Consider the following 26999-nt stretch of genomic DNA (forward strand, 5'->3'; position numbering starts at 1 on the left):
GTGTCGACATGCCACGCTTCAAGTGTCCGCACTGCGACATGCGTAGCAAGTATACGCAGGCTGTGTACAGACACATCCGGGTGAAGCATCACAACATGGAGCTTCGATTTGTAAAATTGTACTAAACGGAGACTGACCTAATTTATAAAATTTATTAACGAAATCAAGAAAGTCGGATTTATCCTTCCTGTTGCGAGAGAGCTTTTTTTCCTTCCTTATATGTATATATACAAATAAGGATATATATATATGTATTATATCTCGCTAGATAGTTATTAAATTTTCTTGAAATTAATTTATTCATGAAATTAATCAAATGAGAAATGTATTTTATATTTGGCAGTTTTTAATCACAAAATTTTTTCTCGTAGTTATCTGTGACTTTTTTTATCGGAAGAATCCGAGTATTTTTTTTTATTCTTATTAAGAAAAATGAGCCGTAGAAAATACGCGATTGACAAGAGTTGAGATTTATGATAAAACTGAGAAAACACCGCGTTGCGTTGCAGAGGACAGTTACTATATTTAATTTATGTACAGTATCCCTGTACAGTTACTATATTTAATTTATGACAATTAAAAAAATGCATAAAAAAATATATAAAGGAAAGTAATTGTTATTATAAATCAGATTAACAGATTAGCATATTTGTTGCATAGTTGATAGATCCAGTTTCGCAAAGTAATAGATTATGTTGTAATGTAAAGTGAATATATAAATGAATATTTATAACAGCACGTTGAGAAATTATGTGTTTTTAAATTTGGTAATATGTAAGCTCTCTATATCACATATTTATTTTTTTCATTTTTTTGTTACGATTTATTGGAAACTAATGGCTTTATATTTTGTACAAATGTATATTGTAATTTTGTTTGAAACGCACAATATGTTTATTTAATATTTTCTTTACGAATGCTAAAGTTTCTGGTAAATTATGAACAGGATTGTTATCATATAACATTTGAGCAGTTATAGATGAATTAAATTTTTCAATGATTTGCCGTTTATATCGAAAGATTAAAACTAAAAAATATCTTTTTCTTCTTTATCATTTCTATGTTTTTTTTAAAATGACGCTGATTTCTTTATATTTTTTTCAAGTCAATGTAAAAAAACACATAAAATAACGCATATAAGTTATGTTATTTTAAATATTTGAATTAAGTTCTTTTTGACTGAAATTTTATTGATATTCCATGCTCCTGTTGTACAATAATAGTATAATTCTGGTCTTTCTTAATATGCCAGGAAATTGTTGTATGTGCTAACTTGTGTGTTCAATTTAATGTATCCTACTTGGAAAGCTCCGAAAACTGTCATTCTGACATTCTTGAATTCTTGTACTTTATTCTTCATTTATTCCATATTTACGCAACGAAATTAATTTGACTGAAAGATGAAAAAAATTAAATCGTTTTTAATTATCAGTCGATGTGCGGAATGTGCAAGTTGCGTTACACATATATATACTATGATGATTCGATACGATAATCAACTGTCCGTATAAATATCCACATGCTATTGATGCATCTTGCGACGAAATCGAAATATTAAAAATAAGAAAATCATGCATATAAATGCGCGTATTACGATAATACGACTCTGAATATTCACGCGCAAATAATTCACGAGAATATATCTTTGCCAACAATACAATAGAATTACATCGAGTAAACAGTCAAATTAAAAAAATTATTGAGAATACATTTTGTCAAAGCAAATTTTTAAATTTTTGTATCTGGGACTGTATAATAGAAACTCTTGTTAAAGTTTCTTTTTTAAGTTCTTTTCTTTAAAAAGTGACTTTACTTTAGTTGTTCCAAATAATCGAGATTTAAAAATCTCGATTCTGTTATTTTCAGAACCAAGCTTTTTAATTCTTTATTATGTATTCTCTATTCTTTTTTTTAATCTATTTCTTTTTTTAGTCTACATTTTATATACGTAAAATTGTATTTAAACAAGTCTATTTTTTATATTATATTTCGTGAAATGTGTGCGTAATTTAGTACATAATAATTGCATATATTATAAAATAATATATGCATAATATATGCATTAATAATACATGCAATTTTCGTATCTTTTATAATATTATTATAAATAATATAATATAATAAAATTAATATGTTAAATTAATTGAGTTTCCGTTACGCCGCGTTACATGAAAAAGAAAAATAGAAAATGAAAATATTGCGACCAAAGATAAAACTTAGAAATAAATGCAAAGATTGTTGACTAGTATATGTACGTCATAATAACATTTTATATCAATATGTATAAATATATAAATATAAATATAAGGATAAATGTACATATATGTATTCGAATGTTTTGTAATTAACGAATCGTTAGTTAAGTGATGATAAAAGTTGTTTAGTTAACCAATTGTTTGAGATTTGTTTGTATTTTTTATAAGCACTACATATTATAAAGCGCATGATGTTTTTTATGTTGCATTTTTATAGCTAATACCTTATCCATAATTATTGAATGCATTATTTCATCTAATTAAGATTGAACCGATCGAAATAAATCGTCACAGGACAGTAACATAAATTGAAGATAATCGCACATTTAGTGACATTTTCTGATAAATTGAAATGTCGGCGAATCTTCGAATTGCTTCAATTTGAAATCATGTGTGAATCTTCATAAAACGATATCATTTTTTTTTCGCTCCTCGAGATACACCGACGGTTCGAGCTAGATTTGCTTTTTGTGTTTTTGCTTGACATCTCGCAAATTATTTATATACTTCTGAAGAGCGCCTTTTGTGTGTAAACGATGATAAATTTCCAGATCAGGAATATGGGTTTGGGCCAAATCGGGATTTATTTTGAATCACATGTGTACTATTAAAATAGGCGTTGATTTATGAGAGCGTTATAAGCTTGAACAGAGGTGCTCGCTCAATCCTTCTGATTCTGTAACAATTCTTCCAGGTAGATCCATGCTCTACAGCGACGGCTGGTCCGACTGTGCACGTTATTCCGGTTCGACCATTTCCCATAGTTTTCCGCCGAAGAATTGTATGGTGCGACGTCACCAACCCCACGGCGATCATCGCGAGACTCGCTATTTCCGATGTCTCTACTGCGACTACCAGTCTAAGTACAGCTCGAACGTATACAAGCACGTGCGAAGAATTCATAAAGACATGCCCTTCTTCAAGCCAAAATCGGAGTAGAAACGGGAGGGGTATGACTGATGATGTTGATAGTGAAGAATTTTTTTGTTTTACGAGGGAAACATTTTTTCCTCTTCTCGCCTTGAACGAGTTTGTAAATGATTTTTATTTTTGCTTCAACGCCGAAATATCAGACATGTATGTACACGCATTTCAAAAGAAATATGCAAGACCTCATCTTGTTGCGGATTTGAAATTTTTCCCAATTGATTTAGATATATTTGGAGGTCTTAATTATAGATTAAATGTATTATCATATTAATATGAGACTATTGACCCGAGGATTAGCGAGTTAGACTAGTTTACTAACTAGTCTAACTAGTTAATTGATTTAATCAATTAATAAGCTTGATAATTTAGAAATAATATTATCTCTTTAAAAAAATAATTTTCTTGAAATTAAAAAAATTTTTTTAACATGTTTTATATTATTGCGTATATTTGACTACTCGTATTTTTATCAACTCTATATTATATGTTATGTTTTTGTAATTTATTTATTTATTTTTACTTATAAGCTCAGGCTCAGGTTGATATCTTTCTCTATTGAAGAGAACCTTATTTAAAGAACTTTTCTAAAAATATAAAAATTATAATATATAGGTACCTCTTTTAAAATATCGTACATATGCGAATTTGTATCATCTATTTGCGATTTTATTTTCTTTGACTAAATGCCGCAAAGATGCTATTATAGAAATTAGTTATTTTCTTTTGCTTGATTGTACGTAATTATAATTATTTTTTCTGCACTTAAGATGATTTTTATTTGTTATAGGAACTACAAACTACACATACATACACACAAAATTAATAATTACAAATTTCTGGTTTGTGTGTACGTTTTTGATAAAATTTGCATTACGAAATACGACGCTGTGAATTTGTAATTACATTTTCGTAGCAATTAAAGTTGTTGTTTGAATAATAAAAGTTGTTGTTTATATATTAAGAAATACAGATGTTACCCTTTCGCATTCCCTATTGATTTTCTTTAAAAAAGTATTTAGAGATGATAATTTTATGCGATTGGAAATTTTACACTTTTCTTTTTCAGGTTTGATGGTTGGATCGATTCGTGCAAAATCGTCAAAGAACTATATAGATATATAATATATATTTATTATCTCCTTTTTATATTTATTATATTCTTATTTTATTAATAACACAAATAATTTTTCTAAAAAATAAAACTTAAAATTAAAAATGCTAACAAAAATTATTATTTTTTTTTGTTTTTATATTTTATATTCTTAATTAATTTGAGTTTATTTAAGAAAGCTTTTAAGATTTGATCGCGGGTTTAGGTTTTTAGATAATTGTGTTAATTATGATAATCATCTATGTAGTAAGAAGATTTGTTTTATTTATTTTATTTGCTTTTTCTTATTATGCAATATAAAAAAAATTGTGTCTTATTTCAATATATCTCTTATTTAAATATGTATCTTTTCTTATATAAGGATTGCGTTAATTATGTGAAACTCTTTATATTAAGATCATTATTATTCAATACTTTGGCAAGTACGACAAGATTCTTGTTTAGTCTCATAAAATAGAAACAAAAGGACAGAACAAAAATTTTGTAATAAATGCATCTAAATATATATCGTTAAATATGACACAATTTGATATCATATTGCAGCATGTAAGTATTAATGACGAAAAGCTATATAGGCTTATTTCTTGAATCTGAGATCGATTTTCTCTCTTGAGATCTCGCCTCAGTTATTCGACACGTCGATATATTTTGTAGAAATGTTTTTACTGATCTCGATCTCGATCTGTTTTTTGTTTTTCAGTGCTCCGTCGTGCTAGAGATCGTCGGATCGCGGAGAACACTGAACGCAGCCAGAGATATTCCTGTCCGAGATGCTACAGCTCGTTCAGTAAAAAGGGCAACATGCTGACACATTTCAGACACGAGTGTGGAAAGGAACCGAGATTCCAATGTCCCTATTGCGGAAAGAAGGACAGGAAGTCTTCCAATACCTACAGACACATTCGGCTGTATCACAAGGGCAGCAGCATTCAAGCGTATCGATTGTACTGAGCCAGGAAGAGTACTTTAACGACCAAGTTGATGTCAATCAACTAAGTTGTCAGCCTCGATCATCCCTATTTCGCGAGCTTCACCTTACTTCGGCGGATCGGCAGATGAAATAGCTACGCTACACTGAAGAATCTGTATAGCGGAAAGCCTGTTTCCGTCACACCTTTGTTTATCTTCCGGCGGATATAAAATTTCTGGTGGTCATAGGCAATCAGTCACGATAATAAGATCTCTAACATTGCGATTTTATCTTCTTTCTACCTCAGGGCACTTCTCCTCGTTTTACCCAGCCATCTGGTGAGATTTGCAGAATTCATCCTCGTTCTATTTCGTCCTTGTTCTATTTCCACCTTGTCACTTCGTCCTCGCGCCTGTAAAAGCATTCGCGACATCGTGGGTCTCTTCGCCCTCGCGACCTTCGTTCGCTCGTCTCTCTTTTATCGTCTCTCCCGTTATGTTCTTTTCCGTTCTGGCCGAGTTACATCGCGCACATTCCGTGTTCGCGATCCCGATTAACCGTGGCTCCCCCTCTTCCTGTTTGTAGGACGATTCCTGCAGCCCTACGACGCCGGTATACTGGACATCCTGCGGGCAAACTACGGCAGTAGCCAGAACGAGGTCAAGCACGAAAACGGGCCCTTCTGGCAATCCGGCAAAATGGCATACCACTGTCCCAGGTGTAACGCTGGTTACACGTACAAGAAGACGTTGAAGACCCACATGAAGTACGACTGCGGGAAAGAGCCGAGATTTAAGTGCCCTTACTGCAGTAAAAGGGACAAGTGCTCGTCAAACATTTACAAACATATTAGAATGCGGCACGACGGAAAACCAGTATACGTTGATAGATTAGAATTGTCTCGTTCGTCTACCTCCTCCTTACGTGATTCGCCGTCTGCCATCGGGCAGTCGTCTTAATTTATGTGAAGAGACTAAATGAGTGAAGAGGTTTTTGCCAATAACGGTTTTAAAACTAAGATGAAAATAAGAGATTTTAATTCTTAATTATTTTACATTCATCTTATTTTCATCTTTTTTTTTTTAATTCCTTTATACTGTTTACGCAACTTCCATTTTCATTCTTCAGATCGTATTAATTTATCTTTAATGAATCTTGTAATCTTTTTAAGTCTGAATGAAGAAGTATGAATATTAATATATAGATTATTGATATTCACCCTTCCGTTTATTAATATAGGACGTGTAATTGAATAGAAGAGTGGAGCGTTTCTCAATAAATTTGAAGGATGCATATTGTATCTACAAGATTTTATAGATTTTTACAGATTTAGATTACAATTTACAAAAAGATTAATTTAATTTTTTTTTTTTCGTTTTTTATTTACTTTTTTTTTGACAAATTTGAATTTTTTTTCATTATTATTGAGTTTAATGCTCGTGAAGAGAATCAAAGTAACATATAGAAAGAAAAGTTTTTCTCACCCGCTTTAATTTCTTATCCGCGTGAAAAGAATCTACAATGCCCACTTCGTCGAAATGTTTATAAATGCGATTAAATATCTGCAAGACAAAGAGATAAATGTGTATTGTGTAAATTTGTATGAAAATACATTTCTATCCTTTCCTCAATTGCTAGTTCCTATGTCAGAAAAAATTGCGACAAGAAGAATTGAAGGACACGTTTTCGAAGAGCTTTACATATGCTTTCAATAAAGTCGTGTCTTTTTTCGATGATGTACAGACGGTATAACATGTCTAGAAATATATTTCCAGTATATATGCCTGTGTATATATATATATATATTTGAAAAAAAGAGATATATGTAGATCGCTCTTATGGAAACAAGCTCTTCAGTATATTATTTGCAGTATGTACAGTCGACAATCTGATCTGTTAACGATGCTTGTATGTATCGTTTACCTCAATAAAACAAAGAAAGGAGTAGAAGAGGGTAACTTAACGTAAGAATTAGCTGCGCGACAATGTTGTATGATAAAACACGTTTGTGTATCTGCATAAAACAGTGCATATTCCATCCTCGCATAATTATGTAATTAATTTTTTTTAGATATTGTTATATAAATTCTCTCCGAGGAAAAAGTAATCCGTGATCTATTAAAAACGGCTTCAATAATTATGTCATTCTTATACGAGACATCAGAATGATTGTTTCTTACAAAATAGAGATAGAGTGTTTCATTTCTCATGATACAAGTCTGTGCGGATATGTTTCGTTCTTACGAACGTGTAACTGACAATTATTTGTATATATAGCGAATAAAATTTGTATTGCGCACGTCAGTGTGTTACCTTAAAACAACACGAACGGAAATAAAGATAAGTAATCGCGATAATTCAATGTCCTTCAAGATGCACTCACGTACCGATGTTGTGAAATGCGTGTGTCTATATATCGTGTATATCCGATGTATTAATTTTTATTATTTTTTTTTAAATAATCAAACAAGACTTAAGACTCATCGGAGCGTACTGAGCGATGTCGATATCGGATTATCTCGCGCGAAATTAAAATAATGCGGTATAATAAAATTTTGAATTTTTTTTGTATACTTGAATGCAATATATACACGAAAGAGATACATAGGACTACATCGGAATCGTATCGCTCGGCTGCATTACGATGTGGTTCAGTCTCAGAGAGAAAGGATTGCAACTGGGGGTGATTGTTCTTTGACACTAATGTCTTGGCTTGCTTTCAGATATACAGCTGCCGGAGTGGCGCAACTTAAGAACAAACAGCTACATCTGCACGAAATGCAACGCGGGCTTTCGAAGGATGTGGGACTTGCTTAGGCACAAATGCGGCCAGACACGATACGCGTGTCCCTACTGCCACAAAAAGGATAATTCATCTTCGAACGTTTACAGACACATTAGACGATGGCATCCGAACCATCCGGTCGGTGTAAATAAATTGTTTTAAACGATTCCGCAACACGATATCGTATCTCGTACTGTGCACGGACGATTAAAAAAAAAGGACATATTCTTTAATTAATATAAATATATCTCGGATTATTCATCGTATGTAGAGAATAAAACTTTAGAAATTTGGACGCAACTTGTAATAATAATTTTTTTATGCAATAGTCCATCTCCCGTAAACCTGATATAGAACCTAAACATCCCGAAAGTTTTTTAAATTTTATTTAATACGTTTGCTAATCTAAAATTCTCCAATATTTCTTACAGATATTTTAATTTTTCATTTAATAATATTTTTGTTTTATATGTCGGTAAATAATTCGTTTATCTTTTCATTATCATAATTTGCCAAGATCGTAAGAGAGATGATATTGTATAATTATTAAAATTTGATTCAGTTTCCGTGCTACTTTTTTCTTCGATTAAACTTGCAGTTTTGTTGACAAGTGCACCGTTTGTTTCGTAAGAATTTAATTTTCAAAGTTTTAATTTTATTTCAAACCGATTGTGTCATGTGTTTTGGCTTTTTCAGATTGCTCAGCATTGACGTTCTAAAATGAAGATTACCTATTTAGAAAAAATAATGAGGCATTTCCACTATCTTTGAGTTTTATAGTTACTCTTATATATTGCGTCATATATTACACTTCTTGTTCGCTCAGGCATTCACAAGCATGTAAGATATTCATCATTACATTGGGGGTATAATAACAGTACAATGTTAATACGATGAGAAATCATACGATGGGAATTATTATATGGAAATTATTGCGCACGACATTCACGTTAAACACGATTATTCTGAGTTTTATTGCCTAACTCCACACGAAGCTCGCATGCAATGTTATATCGTAGATATAAAAAGTAGACGGTCGACTCTAATATTACCACATTATGATTTTGCGCGATTATACATATAATTCGAGCTTCGAATTTTGGTGTGAAATAAATCGTATGGCTTCGTACATCTATGTTATTTTCCAATCACGGTGACTTTACCGGTGATTTGTCTTCTGTCGCATTCGTTTGTCTGCGAATATATAACGATATAAGGAAAGAGAACAATCCATGTGTATACCCTTTCTATGATCTGTAGATAAGAATTTTCACATCTCTCCGTTACGAAGGAGACACGTATTCTTTGCTTTCGGTTATAAATTGGCATCGATCGTTCTCATTCCGAAGCTACTGATACATCCACCTTGGATCCAAGAGATCCTCAAAGAACGCGAGATCGCGTTTATTGCGTTATGTTGTTAATCATTATCCGACATCTCTCGACGACACGGATCGGTGCGCGCTCATGAGCGAGGATGAGAGAGCTTAATCGCGTCCCGCCGCTCTAACTTGGCTCTTGGAATTTTTCAGGTGCTCGCCAGAACGCCGCCAGGAGACGGCGCAAAGTGTACTCCATGAACAAGAGTCACTACTGTCCGCGCTGCAGCCGCGGCTTCACCCTGAAGAAGAACATGACGCGGCACCTACGCCACGAGTGCGGCATGGCGCCCAAGTACCAGTGTCCCTATTGCGACAAGACCTCCAAGTTTTCGCAGAACATTTACGTGCACATCCGAAAGTACCATCCCGGTCAGGCATTGTGCTTCAGGCGCTTGTATTGAATAATCAATTTGAAGCGTTCTCGAGCGCACACAACACACACGCATACATATACAGAGTTCGAACGTGTCGCCGCTCGTGTCATCATCTCGCTTATTCTCTTCGCTTCAGTTTCATTTTGCGCGCTCTGTCAATACTCAGGAAATAACAGAGAAAGTGACACACTCGTTCCTGTGAAGGAAAGCTCAATAAAATACCTGCCAGTCGAGTTACCGTAGCGTGTGTCCTTTGACCCACCCACGATTTCCACGACGGAGTAGCTCGAGGGAACTGCTTCTCTTCGTGGTAGGTGAAGCTCAAGTATATCGTGGCGAATGAAAGGGGGATATGCTGCGGCCCGGATCGATGAATCCTCGAATCCGTCGCGCGTTTCGTCTTTCTATTCTAACCGTAATGGTCGTTTCGATTTCAGGTGTCACCGGCGAGTATCGCGCACTCCGGCACAAGCGGTTCGTCTGCCTGCGCTGCGGCAGACGATACGTCAACGGCAAGGACCTGAAGAGGCACGAGAAGTACGAGTGCGGCAAATCGCCGCGCTTCAAGTGTCCCTATTGCAGCCAGCGGGCCAAGTATCGCTCCATCATTTACAATCACGTCCGCGCGAGACACCCCAGGATGTACGTGACGACGATGGACCTCGGCAGTGACGCGTATCCGGCGTAAATCAGAATTGTTCCCAGAAGAAATCGCGGAATTTACTATAATATTGATTTCTTTTTTCGCGCAAAATGTTGAGTCGAATAGATTTCTGTCAGGGATATGTGGATTCTTTATTGTTCTGTGTACCGAAAGAATGAGAGAAAGAGATATATATATATATATTTATGAATTAATTTTTATATAATATATTTTTTGTTCCGCTGTTTGTCTTTGAACGAGAAATGATATGGACGCCCCGGATGAGCAGCGACGATGTTTAATTCGTTGCAGCCGCAACTTCTTCGTGCCTACAGTTGTATCGATAAGACTCAACGATGTGAATGTGATCTAAGATTTAACACGTTAGAAACAAACTATGATATGTTACTCTCGTACGAGAACGCGCTAGTCTTCTTCCATCATTTCTTATACCTTATAAGAGAATGAAAAAAAAAAAATAATAATAAATGTAAAGTTCCCGCTCGTATTCCTCTACTATATTAATCATTTTCGTCTCACTACGAGACAGTAAGCCTATACTATCTCTTCTTACCCTCGAAGTTTGTCTTCTCCTCATCACTAATCCACCTTAAATTCTGAGATCCCGATACATGTACAAACATCCCCTGTTTCGTCCGTTATTTTTCAGGGTAAGAGTTGCCACGGACAAGACGCGGTGAGCTGTCGCTCCAATCGAAAAAAAAGCACGAAAGAGAAAGAACGTGTTTGAAAGCTTAATTAAAGCTCTTAAGTGTTATCGTTCAGTCCCCCCCTCGCGGTGAACCGCCGACTGACGAACAAACCTGTGCTTTACAGCTCTCTACAGTCGCTCCTGCTACGGCGCCGTCATTTCCGTCATCGGGCGTCGACGCCGATTGGGCCGCATCGGGCCGACCATGACGGCGAACACCTCGTCACCGGGCACCTACGAATGTCCCAAGTGTCGAAAGATCTACAAGTGGTACCGCGGGCTGCACAGGCACCTCGAGTACGAGTGCGGCAAGGCGCCAAGGTTCAGGTGCCCGCATTGCGTCTACACCGGCAAGCACCGGTCGCACGTCTACTCGCACATCAAGAGTAATCACCACAACCGGCCCGTCTACGCGATCGACACTATGCAGGAATGAGGAATTTTCGATCAAGTCCTTTCAGCGTTTATCCCTGGGTGAAACATCGACGATCTGTAAATTCGTAAATTCGATCGATGTTCAACGCGTAAGACGAGTAGAATTTTTGATAAAAAGCGCGCGCGTGAGTTTTATAGCGATGAAATTACGTGGGGATCCTTTTAAGTCGGCGTAAATGTTTGAAGATTCCTAAGATGACAAGAATTTTTTGACACTTTCGAGTTTAGATATTTTTAGTCGGTTTAAATAATGTTCGTGACATTCGCCTGTGCGCAAGCGAAACGAGTGGTGATGATTAATTTTTGAAGGCAAATCGATTGTTTGTTGTATTTTGTTGATGATTTTGTTATATATTATCTGCTTTTATGTGTTTATTTGCGATGAGAGATTAGCTGGAAAATTGATATTGTTTTCACTCTATGATTTTATTATGTATTATATATATGTAGATACATATAATATATAGATATATTATATATATATATATATATATATATATATATATATATATATATAATACATCTCTTGCCTATATATATGTATATATACATTTGTTACCTTTTTAATTAATTTATATATCAATTTATACGAATTATTTATTGCATTTAATTGCTACAAAGTCTTCTTTTGATGCTTATCATAAGCTGTCAATAACGCCAAAAAAAGCATGTACCTAAACTTGTAACTATCTCTCTTCGGGATACACCGAAGTCATATATTGTAATTAATTCATTCTGTTGCTAATAAACAAAATAATTTAATACTGTAATCAACGAATATCGATGTATATAGCTCTGAATGATGCATCGTTCGAGAGAAAATTCAGATTTTTATCAGACTCGCAATGCATTGTCTATAAAAGAATATAATACAGGTATTTCCATCTACAGAAGTAACTCTATCCTATGTCCAAATGTTTCCTCCACTTTTGGACTTGCCTCTTTATGTTCTTATCTTCTATCTTTACTGCCATATTGCGTATACCTTGATCAATGTTGTTTGCATCAATCGTCATCGCGATGATCCCGACAGTCACGTTAATTTTCAATATATAGATGATTCCTTGATAATAGCGCAGCAAGACATCTTCGAGGATAATCGAGCGATAATAACGCTCTTTCACGAGTCAAGTGTCGCGAAGCTCGTTCCGCTGTCCTGGTGACCGACGAGTCCTCGAGGGTGAAGGTGACGAGAACGAGGAACACGTTGATTCACGTTCATTGACTAACCAGTTGCGAACTTTCTTCTTCCAGATCCATTCATGAGGTGGTCGATGCGACATCGTGCCATCAACTACGACGAGAAGACCATGTCCTATCGCCACCCGTGTCCGAAGTGTCATCGCAGCTACAAGCATCGCAGTCACTTGATGCGACATTATCGATACGAGTGCGGGATACCGCAGCGATTCGAGTGCCCGTATTGCAAGCACCATTTGCGGCAACGTACGCACGTGTGGACGCACATACGCACGTTTCATCCGGACAGGGAGCTCTATTGCATCGACATCGTCACCAACTCGAAGCTCTCTTGGCAGGAACATCGAAATGACTGAGGGGCCGATTGGCCGAACGAGTCTGCTCGATTAAGCATTTCGAGCGAATTAGAGAATTGGACTGACATTTTTATTTAATTATATCCATGACGAAAATAATAGCTGACGTATACTAGATGGTTATTGTTTGACATGTTTTGAAAAGAGAAACGATTTATGTTTAGGTACAATTTTTCATTTTTTTACATTATTGAACTTATCTTTCTAATGCGCGCGAAAGCTAAATCTTTATGCGCGTACAGAGGGGTTGCAAGTTTCTTCTATATTTTCTAAAGTAATTTTATAATGTAATTTTATAATGTAACTTTAATAATGTTGTATATGTTAAATAAAAATTATCTTATATTAATTATATATATATATATATATATATATATACAAATTTTTAATAAACATATACAATATTACAGAAATTACGTTATAAAATATGTGATATGCACGGTAATTAATACCGTTAAACACTGAGATATATCAGTATAATTATGTTTTATTATGTAAAACATTAAACAAATTAATTATGTATATGTATGTATGTATCATTTATTGATCCTCTTGGGGTTACAATCTGCTACAATTCATCGCTAATCTTATACTTAACAAATTAAACAAACTAATCATTTGTCAGATTCTCTTTAAAAAACAGTTAAATAATAGTTAAATAAAAATAATTGTTAAATAAAACTATTTATCTGTGTGCGTGTTTGAAGAATTTGTAAATTATAAATGGGTAACATTTTATAGAGATCTTGTACATATTTTATTTAAATTTTCGGTATTTACGTTAACTTATTTATGTACTCAAACCGTTGCTCTAAAAATTCACAGGGATAATAGTTGAGAATTGATTGAGAAATTTTGTTAAAGTAACTCTCGCATTCTCTCTCGATATATCTATAATGTGACAATATTTATTTTCTAGTTGCCTCGAGAAAAGAAATTTTTATATTGGACGTCAGATACGTTCCGTGAATTATTAAGAGAAAATGTTTCAACAATTTTGACAGCAATCTTACAAATCTTATTCACATTATTTTGTATGTCTTATAATTCTGTGCCGATCAAGACAAAACAATCGCAATAGATTTATTATTATAACAATTCTTTGATATGTTTCTAATGTTTTTACAACTAGATCGCAAGTTGATAAAAGATCAAACCGCGTTTTACAGACGATTAACTTCCCAGTAAAATAAATCATTGTTATATTTTATCAATAAATGTGTATAAGAAATTCCTATCTGAGAACATCATCATCGCTCGTTTTTGAATTTCGATTTAAATCATTTATAAACTATTTAAAAACTTTTCGAATTATAAAGATATATACACGACTCAAACTGATTTTATTACATACTAAAAATTTTATTACATACTAGAAATTTTATACGATAATTATTAGACGGCGGAAAGATATAATAAAGTATTTATTGATCTGCGCGCCAATAAAAATAATTACCATTTGATCGATATTTTTCTCTTTCCTCTTGCTCTTTTTTATTTTTTTTTTTTATTTCTACGTTTCCTGACATCCATGTTGAAGTGAACGTTTGACTTTGTAACAACAATGTTTTACCGTGATTTTCAATAATTTATCAACGGAGGATCTGCTGACGGGAATCGTTTTGCAGGACGCATCTTTTACGAGAAAAAGGACCGAAAATATCGACTTGTTATTAAAACGCTCTCTCTTTTTCATGGGTTTTAGGTTATTCGAAGCGGAAGAAAATGTTCGAGTGTCCCAGTTGCCACAATTTGTACAAGTGGAAAAAATCGATGCTGACGCATCTGCGGGATCAGTGCAAGCAACCGCCTAGATTCGAGTGCAAGTATTGCTTTGTAAAGAATTATCAAAAGACGCATATCCTTCGTCACTTGCGCGTGCATCATCCGGATCTTTTGCCGATGTTCTTCGATCGAAAGCGGAACGCCGTTTTCCAACTTTGATTAAGTATGCGTTCGTTTTTACAAATTACGATTGTTATGTCTAATAAAGTGCGTAGCTGAATTTCCAACTGAATGGTTCTCATTTGTAGAAAAAAACCCATTACTAACGCTTTAATATAGATTATCACTCCCTGATATTGTGTTGTCGAGGAATGCGAATGTATATTAATCAAATTCTTATAATCGATTGCAAATTGTCGTTTTTACTTGCAGGTGTATGAATCCGTTCATCGATAAATAAAGATTATTATCATCATTAATAATTTATCTTGTTGTTTCAAGATATGTGTCGACACAAAATCGCCACATATATATTAATCTTTTTAATATAAAATCAATATCGTGCCATAAGCGTAGTTTCATATAAGCTATTTATTTACAATGCGTGTAGACGAAGACGGAAATGCTGAGGTCATACATACAAGGTCACGTCGCGAGGAGCATCTTTCAGACTTAATCATTAATAATCTTTATACGTTGCTTACTGTGTAAAGAATCCGACGATGTAGCTTAAGCCGAACGTGGTGGCCGGTGGCCATCGTAAAGATTTTTCTCTCTCGCGCGCACTCGAGCATGCTCTTCAGCATCTTCGTCTCCGTGTTTCAGGACTCCACGTGTTGCCGCCATTCGGGCCGAATATGATCTGCAAGTATCGACCGGGAACAGACGGCAAGCACAATTCCGACGAGGCCCGGAAATCGTCCCGAAGGATACGTACGCGCAAGATCAGCTCCGACAGCATGAAGCCGTTCCAGTGCCAAAAATGCGGGCGTGGCTTCACCTTGAAGAGGAACAAGGACCGCCATGTGAACTACGAGTGCGGACACGAGCCGAGGTTTCAGTGCCCCTATTGCGGACTCCGTAGCAAGCAAACTTCGCCGGTTTACGCTCACATCAGGAAGAAACATCCGGAAGAGGAGGTTTTCATCTTCGACATGAAGCTCTGAGCACGACGTGAAGATCGCGCGTTTCAAGGTCTCCATGCCTGATCTCAAACTACTCGAAGGAATTTCGTCTTTCCACTGGGTTCACTTTCTACCGCGATCTTCGTACATCGTCAATGGAGATCAGTATTTCTCAATCTCGCTTGTTATCGCCACAATTTTATAAAATGCAACTTGTTATTTTTCGTATAATTTTTATTTTTTGATTAAAAATATATTTATTTATTTAATTCGGCATTTATTCAAAATAAAATGTTGATGAAATGTGACCCGAAAAAATTCTAGAGAAAAATTTGTTTCTTTTAAATGATAATAACAAAAAGAGCATATGAAATTTGAATTTTTGGAATTCTGAATTCTTAGTTTTGTTTAAAATATTATTAATGCAGCTAAATTAGGATTTATTATTTGCTCTTGTAAATATTTTAAGAGCATCAACATAAAGTTGTTATACTGTTTATTAGTTAGATTACAACTGAAATATGCAATTATTTTGATTCTATATTAGAATAATTTACTTTAATTAAACGGAATTAAAATATCGTTTCTTCCGTAAAATTAGTTTTTACATATCTATGAAGTACTTCGATAATTATGATTTTTTGCTAAATAAATTCAAAATCTCAAAATCTCAACATTAATCAAAACAAGAACTTTATTTATCATTTTTATTTATATTACTAAACGGATACATTGTTTGTCCTGATTGGTTGGAACAGATAAAATTGCATATTTCAGTTAGACTTCTCAGGACTAATTAATTTTTCTAGAAAGATTTATATACTTTCAGGAAACTTAAGCCATTGGTTCGATTATGTGCAATTATTTGTCAATTTTTTCATTTCTTTTATACGTGACTTGACTCTAAGCAAATTATGAATTTGCTGTACTAATCTTTTGCTTAATAATTGAATTTACTAAGTTAATCTTTCGCTCTTTATCTTTTTATCTTTATTATTGCGCGCGCGTTGGAATCAAACATTTATAAAATATTACATAAATATTATATAATATATTATATTATATTATATATAAATAAATATTATTTATAATATAATATGTATAATATAATATATATAATATTTTATATAATATTGCATATAATTGTATTGTATTATTTTTTAAATTAATGTATTTATTTTATTGCTTTTTATTATATTTCTAGCATCTATTGCTGTCTTATGAAGTTTAAGATTGTTCTGTATTAAAAAAGATTCTTTTTTGTTAATAAATAAAATATATGTATATAATAAAACTTTAAGTTTTGAATTTTTCTTGCTCATACGTTAAACATCTTAAGTCTGTATGACTAAGAAGAAAATTCGTAAGTGGCTCTGGTACCATTCGTGTTGAGAAACACTGTTCTTCGTCAACTCAAACAGACTCAAGCGGAGACTCAAATGAAGACCGAAGCCAAGGATGATCGAAAGAGATTATAACTTTGAAATAGTTAATGTTATAATGTAAGAGCTCCGGAGAAATATCGTTGCTTCTATATACTTTGTAAGAGAATCACGATTCGCTTGTACGTTGTTTTGTAAAATAAAGTTTTATCGCAATTTTACCGTGTCTATACCGCTGAGACGTACGGCTTAGAAAAGCGGTAAAAAGATATTAATGCCATTCTTGTTCACATCCCTTTACACGTATACGACCAGACGCGGGCAGGACAGATCTCTCATCACCCGAAGACTGTGCACAATTTGGGCGTTAGAATTTTACGAATTAGAGATCTCTAGATTATTATAGATTCTCACAAGGAGTAAAAAGAAATTCACACGATTTAGCGATTTAGATTTGAAATAGCATTTCGTAAAGTCACAGAGCGCTTCTGCTGTCACCGTAGCCCGCGCAACGGGCGTTGCTGAATACAGGTTCGTCAGGAAGATGCCCCCATTGGTTCACAAAGGTATCCTTGCTATTAACGCAATGCAGCAAAGCATGAATATAAATCTGACAAACCTTCCAATTGTTCCATTGAAGGGAGCCCGAAAGATCCTTACGACTTTCGGACTGGCTCCCTCGAACCTCTCCGTCATTTCTCGCCCTGAAACGCGGGGCGAGGTGTTTCGTCCGATTTAATCGGACAATCTTGAAGTTTCAGGTTTCTACGGGATGACTCCGCTGTTGGACCTGAACTTGGCGTTCCAGTCTTGCAAGGGCTTTAAAGCCGAGAACGATAACAGAGACCTTGGTCAGGACTGTTCGTCGTCGATGACGAATTATTATTCTCAAAACCGCATGAGGAACATCTACCATCCGAAAAGTGCCGACAGCAAGCCCTTCGGCTGTCCCAGATGCGGCCGTTGCTTCACCGTTAAGGGCAACATGACCAGGCATTACAAGTACGAGTGCGAACAGCCACCCCGCTTCCAGTGTCCCTACTGCGTATTCCGCAGCAAGCAGACGTCCAACGTAATGTCCCACATCAGGACCAGGCATCGCGATAAGAAAGTCTGGGTGGTGCATCTCAAGCAGGAGGATAAGTAGAGAGAGATGGTGGCGTGCGGAACGTTGCTGCGATCTCGCGAGACAAGTTTGACGACGAGACAAACTTCTCGGCTCGAAATAAGCCGCGTAAGAGGAATCGCACTCGCGCGAACGTCCTTGCCATGGTTGTCGACAACATTTTCAAACTCTCACGGTATATAAAGCTTGTGCATCTTCGATCGTTATTCGGAGAGATTAATTTTGAGATTGTCCAATTCGAACACGATCTGATGTTGTCGGCGAGAAATATAATTCGACCCGCGCGAATTATATATCTCGCTATAGATTCGTTCGAGTCGCGACTTTGCGCGAGGAGATGCCTCTCTACCTAATCGTTAAAAGTTTTACGAGCGCGGTGCGGTTCCTACATCGTCTATCGAACTAATGTTTCGCGCACCGCGTATATTTACACCGGAAAAAAATGCGGTAATCGGAAACAGGGGCGCGAACTTTCGTCGTTTGCTAGTTATATGAAATGGCCGTGTCGTGTCCGGGGTCTGCTGCTGGAAGGAACGACGAACCGTAGATTTGTAGCGGCTGGTATAGTGGGATTCGTATTATCGTCAGATTATTCTTCTCCGTCTTTACAAGTTACGAAAAAAATATCTCCATGCTTAGCAGTTAATGAGCCGGCGCGCGGATCTTTCCGATGTGCTCGATGATGAAATTTTGACGAGATTATATCGATTTGCGATCGCGAATTGGTATACGTGCTCAATACGGTATACTTGACGCGGACTCGACAGTGCGAAATTGTCGACTCACGCGAAAAAGAGTAAGCGTTTATATTAATGCGATCACATATTCGGAATTCTGGCATTCGCGCGCCTGTCCACAATGAGCAATCTTTCGATTATTAGGAGCTTTAAGAGAGCCGTATGTTTTTTAAAATATAGCTATATATCTCTTTAATGATTCAGGTTGTGAGGTTGATGATGGGACACGAGGAAACATTTGCGTGCGTATATAAATACATATATTAAGATCGATCAGGCTCAATGTAAGACGCCGGGAGGCGATGCGTCCGGTGTATGTATTATTATTAACGAAGAATTATTGTTGATTTTACAATCGATGAATCGGAATTGTTATAGATGTGACACGCCGAGCGATCACGAGGCCTGTCATGAGGACTGAATTGTTATTAACGGCAGAAAGAGAAAGAACAGGGTTTTTAAGCGGTCGGAACAAACGTAGTCATTTCCTAGTCTGTTTGTTAATCGATATATAGAGTCGCGTTGCCCTTTTCCACGATTTAATTTTTATGCGAAGGTGTAGCGTAATGAATATTCGGGATACCATTGATTTATATTTGATTATCATTTGTGCCTGTCTTTCTTTTCGTTCGCATTATAGTCAGCGCGATGGAAGAGTCTCTTAGAGGCACGAGATACGTTAGTGGCTGTTTTTATTGCTGTGATATAATTATTCGTTTGTCACTGTGATATAATTATTCGTAGCGATATAAGCCATAATAAATTACGTAGAGTGTATTCACTCGCCAATATCGTGAAAATAAAATCGATATTGTTCTTCGTGTGTTGTCGAGACACGTTTGTCACGCATTCAGATCAGTGTTGTCATCTAAACTCATTTTCCGCTAGATCTAATCTCCGCTGGATTTTAATTACATATCAGGAGGATCTTAATTACATATCAGTTGGAGTAAAAAATTGCGTTTTAACGGATTTTCTGGATTATTAAAAAATTAAATGATACATTTTTTTCTTAAATAAGTTAATTTTTTTAATTAAATTTAATCAAGTACCATTATATATGATTGGTTCAACGGCTTTAAAAGTTTATGCAAATAGGGTGCGAAAACGCTTGCTGCGTGAAAAAGTAAATGGTAGTCAATTTTATAAAAAGTGATATGTTGATAGGCTGCCACATCATTTCTTGCGGCAAGTATTTTTATGTTTCGTCAGTATAAACTATTAAGAGATGAAAAGATACGAATCAAATATTTTGTTAAATGGTAAATTATAAATAGTGCAGTAAAGTTTTGAGATTTTTAATTACAGAGTAATACTATTGGAGAAAATTCATTTAAAAATCTTTGCTGTAGCTGATATTTTTATTCTTTTAATTTTGAAATTGAAATTCTTCTAATTTTAAAATTGAATTTTGGTTAAATATCATAACGTGTAATTTTTTTTTTAATAAAAAAGCGTAATAAATTAAGTGTGAAAATGGCTAAATTTATTTTAACAATACGTTTTTAACTTTTATAAAATATACGTATTTTATTTTATAAAATATAATATAACTTATATATTTTTATATATATATTATATATATTAATATAACTTATTATATTATATATTAACTTATTTTTCTTTTATTTACTACATTTAGTTTATTTCTAGAGCTTTTTAATAAAGCATGTAGCGGAATTCTATATAGTTGACAACACTGATTCAAATTCGATTATCACGTGCCTACCTTTTCGTTCACATTTTAGTCAGCGCGATGAAGGGGTCTCTTAGAGACATGAAATTCGTTAGTGATCGACTGTTTTTGTTACTGTGATATAATTACTAATCCCGTAGCGATATAAGTATTGTATATTCCGTAAATACATATATTCGCGACGTGTTAGACGCGAATCCATCGTCGCGCATAGAAGTGATCGTTCTTACATTCCGTTAGATCTTCGAATTAAGTTCTCTCTGCGTACGAGACGTACTTTAGAATGTCGAACTTGCGAGCGAGGAAATCTTACCTGTGTTTGAAGTATTTTGACGACGCAAAAAATTTACGGGAGCTATGCGACAGTGACGAGCTTGATGGTATACAATAGCGAACGTTAGAATACCTCGCGAATTCCTGGCCGATTCGGAACGCAACATGTTTTCACTGTCGGTTTAGCGATTTTCCGCGGTATGTTTTATGATCGTATATCATCGCTGTGGAAATATAAGATAAAAATAAATTGATGTTTGGACACCCTATATAATCTGTCGAATATGCCTCAGTAATTTTCCCCTGATATTTCCAGTCTTCGATTTTTTTTCCTCAGATTGAGTCCCCCGTTCAACTTCAGCTGAAACAGCCAGAGGTCTAGGAACTTATTCGACGAATCTGTTGTAGCGCTGCACGGTAGATAATCTACGATGTTTGTTTGCGGTCGAAACTAACGATGGATGTCTTTTCCTGTTTTTTTTTGTGCGCATCCAAGAGTGTAAGAAACGTGCTTGTTATTTCGCGAGTTTCCTTACCAGTATTCCCGATTATTTCCATCTGCGTGCCACGAGACTAATATCACGAACAGTAATCCACGCCAGTAATTCTCTAGCCGCATTCTGTGTGTGCTTTACATCCATGATCCTTGCACCTTGACATTTAACGAGCCAATGTTCTCCAAGGTCAATGACAAGTGTCCTCGGGGAAACTTTCTTGTCGATTCTCGCGGATCGACTGTCTCTCTCTTCCTCTATGTACATTTCTCTCTTTTTTCTTTTCTTATTCACTTTTTCCGAAATGAAGCAATTGTCAGTTGCTTGCTGATAAATCTGTAGATAAACGATAAACTTATCCGTGCGCTCGAAGTCAGAAGCTACCAGAAATAAGATGATCACCCGGAATGAAATCTCACAAATTGATTTTTACTTTTCAGATCTTCTCATGATGGATACCTTCATGAGCTCCGTAGGTCCCTCCAACGTTGAAGTGGCCGAGGAAAATTCGCCCGGCGGAGCACAGAAGACTCTTTACTATTGTCCCAAGTGCCTGCACGGTTTCACCTTGAAGAGCAATCGCAACCGCCACTTCAGATACGAGTGCGGTCACGAGCCCAGATTCAAGTGTCCTTACTGCGAGCTGCGCAGCAAGCAAACGTCACAGATCTATTGTCACATTAGGAAGAAGCATCCCGCCGAGAGAGTCTGGGTCCTCAATCTAAAATCCTAACGAATCGTGCGAACGCCACGTAATTTTGTGACAACAGCTACGAGCAGTGTTATTATGTATATTATTACGATTCTTTTCACAAGAATAAACATTATTTGCGCGATGTATCCTGTTTTGAGAATTCTAATCATGCTCTCATCTCTTGTCCGTCATTAACACGCACTTTTTTTAAGAATTTCATTTTCGGCAACGAATATTGCTGACGTTTCTGGTTGTCAATTTCGTAAAAATACATGCGACGCGAAGCAGTATAGAAATTCTTCGTCAGAATTTCAAGTTTTTTTCAGGCGTTTGTCGCTGTGTGAGTTTTATCATATGACTTTTGTCGAATGTGTCGCACGGCATTATTAGATTTGACAATTTACATGCCGATGACGCATTTGAAATGGATGGATAGTTATATGATGTGATATCGTAAATTTTTATGCACGATTTTATCTTTTTCTTTGTACAAGCCAAAATGATCAATGTACATTTTATTAATAGATGTGAGAGATGTCAAACCACACAGAAAAATCTCTTCAATATCGAATATTTTTTTACTAACTAGTAAATAATCTAACATCAAAAACTAATTATTCACAATAATTGTTACATGAAATCGGTTTTGAAAAATTTCTCTCAGATATGTTACAATATGTACCTTGTTTCAGGACCTTTTACGCAGCTTACGGCTTAATCATGCGAATCAATTCAATCAGTTAAACTGTATTATAAATAATATAGCTTTATTTTTTTTTTATCAAGCACTCGCTTTGCGTAACAAACAATTGCACACTCGACAACTGTAGAGATTCTATTTTTTCTACAGTCTGTCGACGGATCTTAAACGATTATTCGCGATCAACAGTTTCTTTTTTTTTCTAACCGTTTTGTTATTTTGCTTTCAGTGTTTCTGTATGGAAGTTATGGGGTCGGCCTGTACGAATCGAAGCCCGACGTGAACCAGAGCGTTAGGGAGACAACGTCGACACAACGACGAGGACGCGGCCGACGTGGAAGCGGTCGACGTAATCACGTGTGTCCAAAATGTGGCAACGGTTACACCGTGTTGAAAAGCCTCAAACGGCACCTGCGCTACGAATGCGGCCTGACCCCGAGGTTCAAGTGTCCTTACTGCGGCACTCGTAGCAAACAGCGGGGTCATGTGAGCCAGCATATACGCAGAAAGCATTCCGGCCAACGCGTCTACATCATCGACTCGCCCTGATGAGGTCTTCTCTGATACACTTAATGATACTTCTCAATGTTCCTTTCTCGTTTCGCGACGCGCACATCGACAATTTTGTTTTATCGTTCTTCTTGTCCTTGCTCGCATCTCACTGCGCATTGTCGCGCGATATCGACGAGACAATGTCGTATGTAATTTTTGTTATGATTTATTATAATAAAGATATACCATTTTGTTAAATGTATACTCTTGACAGAATAAAACATTTTTTTCACGATACTCCACTGATCTTCGCGATAACCAGAATCATTTCCCTCTACTATTCATATTATTAAATATCTGTGCTAATAGCTCTTCGAGTCAGATCAACCGCAGTTTTTCGTGATTTGTCAACGCGCAAGCCCAGCACTGATAAATGGAGCGCGAGCTTGAGCTCTTCAGGGTCAGGTGTCCAAATAACTCGCGATAACAATCGCAAATTCCTTCCTATTTTTTCCCTCCTGCTTGACACGCTGTTGTCTTGTTCACTCAACTAACTTTGCGTTTCGTTGATTTCTTTTTTTTAGACACGAAGAACATCAAGCTGGAGATCGATACGGAAGATGTATACTCGGCACAGCTAGAGGATTTTCAGAGTTTTAACACACATGAGAAGCTGGAGAAGAAGAAACACCCTTGTCCGCGATGCTCAAAGAGCTATATGCACTCGTTTCATCTGAACAGGCACATGAAATTCGATTGTGGCCAAGAGCCGAGAATCCAATGTCCATACTGCTTCATCAAGATGAAACAACGCTACAATATATTCAGGCACATCCGCGAATGTCATCAAGGCCTGCACGTTTACGCGATCGAAAGTGGGACTGGGAACTGCGAGAACTAACTAAGAACTCGATGGCAAGTGAAAAGCTAATATGGCAAATCGCGAGTCTTTTGAATCTCCAACTCTGATACTGTAATAAGAAAATGCGATTTGTCGACTGTGTGTACTCCCTAACATATGATAGTATCGATGTTGATATATTTAGTTATCGCTAGAATCTAAACGCGCGATATGAAGAGAGACGAATGTTGAATAATAAAGATTGTTGCGGATCAGTTTTACCGTAAAACGACGAAATCAATTTTATATTATATATACTATATCTTGTGTCTTATCTCGTTTAAGAAATGAATAAAATACGATTTTCTCATTTAATCGAATTGAAGTCACTTTTGGATTAAGATTATTTTATTAACATTAACTTATCGTGTCAACTGCAATTGAATAAAATAAGTCCGCCTCGCTGTGATTTGTTATCTTTAAAAACTGATTATTCTGATTAATATCCGTTTCAATTTCAGATTCGTCAAATTTTCTTCTGACGTCTGCTACATCAGCAACTTGTATGGTCGATTAGCAGCACTTCATCATTTGACATATAATTATGTTCTAAATGCTTAATAATTTTTTGAAAAACACTTTACGCGATACGCATTTGTGAATTCAAACCAAATAGTGCTCATATTGTTACGACGCGATGATTTATGTGATGTAGAATCGCATAAATCGGAAACTGATGGCGATGAAAATCCCCATAATTTACACGAAATCTAACAATGAACAAAGTTAAGAAAGAATAGAGATGAACGATATAATGTTTTTATCTTCTCGTATTTTTGTGTTGTATAAACACAATAAAAATAGATTTATCTTTGTTATATTGAATTTATTATTTATTGAAAAATTATGAATTAATGAGATTGGTATAAATAAATATTTGAATAATCCTCTGTGTCCGATCTCTCTGTCGAAATAAATTTATGGTTTTCTGATTATACTCATAAATAATTAATCGTATATTCCCCATTGAAACCAAAATCAATAAAACTTGGACGAAGTTTGGAATTATAAAATTATGCATAATACAGTAAAATGTAATTAATTGTTACGCAATATATGAAACAATTATTTGTTTCACACATTGGAAAGTTATTAGCTTAGTTTCGTTGAAAGCAATAAATTATTTTTTAGAGAAGCTTATTAGAGAAATTTAATATTGTATATAACATATATTTTCTTTAAACTGTTTCTATACATAATTTGTATTTTGAATAATTAAATATCCGAATTTTAATGCAGCTTATTGTTAGATTGAGGAAGAATCTTGAGGAAATTCCCGATCCAAAGTGAGACAATCGGATGATTTAAGGATCCGATGTTTCTCAGGGAATCGAAAATTAAGAGCTGAACTTTTTTTGCAGATTCGAGTATCTGAATATTCGAAACTTAGAAAATCGCAGTATCGATAGTTTCGCCAAACGAAAATCTAGGGAACAATATTCTATCGTCACTCAAAAATCTCGACGGATCTGTCATTCGTCTCACATTTAACCGTCACATGTCTCGATGCGAAAAGCGTAAAAGCGAAAAAAGCTCCTTCATTCTCTGACTTACTTGTATTACTAGTGTTTTCACGAACGTAAAATCATCGCACCTGCTCTTTTCGCAACTAACGCCTCCCGTTTTCTTCTTCCTCTCGCTTCCAGACCGGTCGACACCGGGCATGGTTCAACCCAGGAACCTGCATCCGCGGAGCTGCATCTTCCCGCCGGGATTGATCAAGAATCTGACGACGCTCTGGATGGCCAAGCAGTGCAGCGAGAGCCCTATACCTTTCCCATATCGTTGCGAGACATGCGGCAAGGGTTACCAGCATCGCGCCACGTTGCTGAGACACACGCGACACGAGTGCGGGAAGGAGCCCAAGTTCAAGTGCCCGTACTGCGCCCACAGGACCAAGCAACGTGGCAATTTGTATCAGCATATCCGCACCAATCATCCCGGAAGGAATGTCTTCTCTAGCAGCATTTAGTGCTCATCGTAAACGCGCCCTCTCTCTCTCTCTGTCACTCCCTCTCTTACGCGATCTTCCTCATTTAGTCTTCCGATTTTTATATTTTATTCGACAACTTTATACACGCGCGCATTGACGTGTAAGATGCATATTTATCAAAGTTTTATATCGGCGTCTCATAATTTAATGTTATAGCAGTAAAGTAATCGCGCGCAAATCGCTCTTTCAAAATGGAGCTTAGTTAATTAATTTCTTCTGATACTAATTTCTTCGCATCAGTGATGACATATGGTGTTTTAGACTATTTATATTAATTGTAAATGTAGTCGATAGACAATATGCTTTTACACAGTATGACCTGAGAGTGAAACAGCTCCTTTCATTCTTTAGACTCTAGAGTCTTCGATTCGTTCTCTTTTCGAAGGAATTGAAACTTTAACGTCAACGCGAAATTCGTCTCTTTTATCATTTTTCTCGTATACATTACTTTTTACTGTATACTTAATACCAATGTTGATGAATCTGTAAGTACTTGCCAAATTTTACACAATAAATAAACTGGAACATTTTTCACCGTACTTATATGAATAATCCTGCACGAGCCTAAT

At 35.7% G+C, this 26999-nt stretch overlaps 2 protein-coding genes across 33 annotated transcripts in view; both read left to right on the top strand.

Annotated features, from left to right (window-relative positions):
• LOC145949131 (longitudinals lacking protein, isoforms A/B/D/L-like) overlaps nt 1–26999 on the top strand; it is a 236757-nt gene that overhangs the window by 76051 nt on the left and 133707 nt on the right. The window contains exon 7 of one of the 31 annotated variants that reach the window (XM_083058909.1): nt 2954–3471. The exons of 24 other annotated variants lie outside the window; for them this stretch is intronic. In XM_083058909.1, coding sequence (XP_082915035.1) covers nt 2954–3456 — 503 coding nt within the window. In that variant the 3' untranslated portion in view covers nt 3457–3471. Of the gene's footprint in view, nt 1–2953; nt 3472–4996; nt 5263–12791; nt 13171–15643; nt 16239–23273; nt 23834–24120; nt 24548–26083; nt 26455–26999 lie in introns of those variants that run through there. 6 more of the 31 variants (XM_083058928.1, XM_083058932.1, XM_083058930.1 and 3 more) reach the window with 6 other exon arrangements.
• On the top strand, nt 17012–22068 carry LOC145949143 (uncharacterized). 2 transcript variants are annotated; one of them, XM_083058977.1, is made up of 2 exons: nt 17012–17890; nt 18086–22068. In XM_083058977.1, exons 1-2 carry the CDS (start codon nt 17869–17871, stop codon nt 18469–18471), a joined length of 408 nt encoding a protein of 135 aa, XP_082915103.1. In that variant the 5' UTR covers nt 17012–17868; the 3' UTR covers nt 18472–22068. The 2 variants fall into 2 exon arrangements, with proteins under 2 accessions (XP_082915103.1, XP_082915102.1); XM_083058976.1 differs by having other exon boundaries at nt 17047–17890; nt 18080–22067.

This window comes from Prenolepis imparis, unplaced genomic scaffold, assembly GCF_030444845.1.
Source record: "Prenolepis imparis isolate NDT839.2.m4 unplaced genomic scaffold, iyPreImpa1.0 SCAF_2, whole genome shotgun sequence".
Classification (NCBI taxonomy): domain Eukaryota; kingdom Metazoa; phylum Arthropoda; class Insecta; order Hymenoptera; family Formicidae; genus Prenolepis; species Prenolepis imparis.

What these genes read in the sequence shown, in the direction of transcription:
- LOC145949143 (XM_083058976.1), top strand. Translation starts at nt 17,869, where the DNA reads ATGCCCCCATTGGTTCACAAAG. An exon ending in GCCCCCATTGGTTCACAAAG is followed by an intron (nt 17,891 to 18,079) that starts GTATCCTTGCTA and finishes ACAATCTTGAAG; the next exon opens with TTTCAGGTTTCTACGGGATG.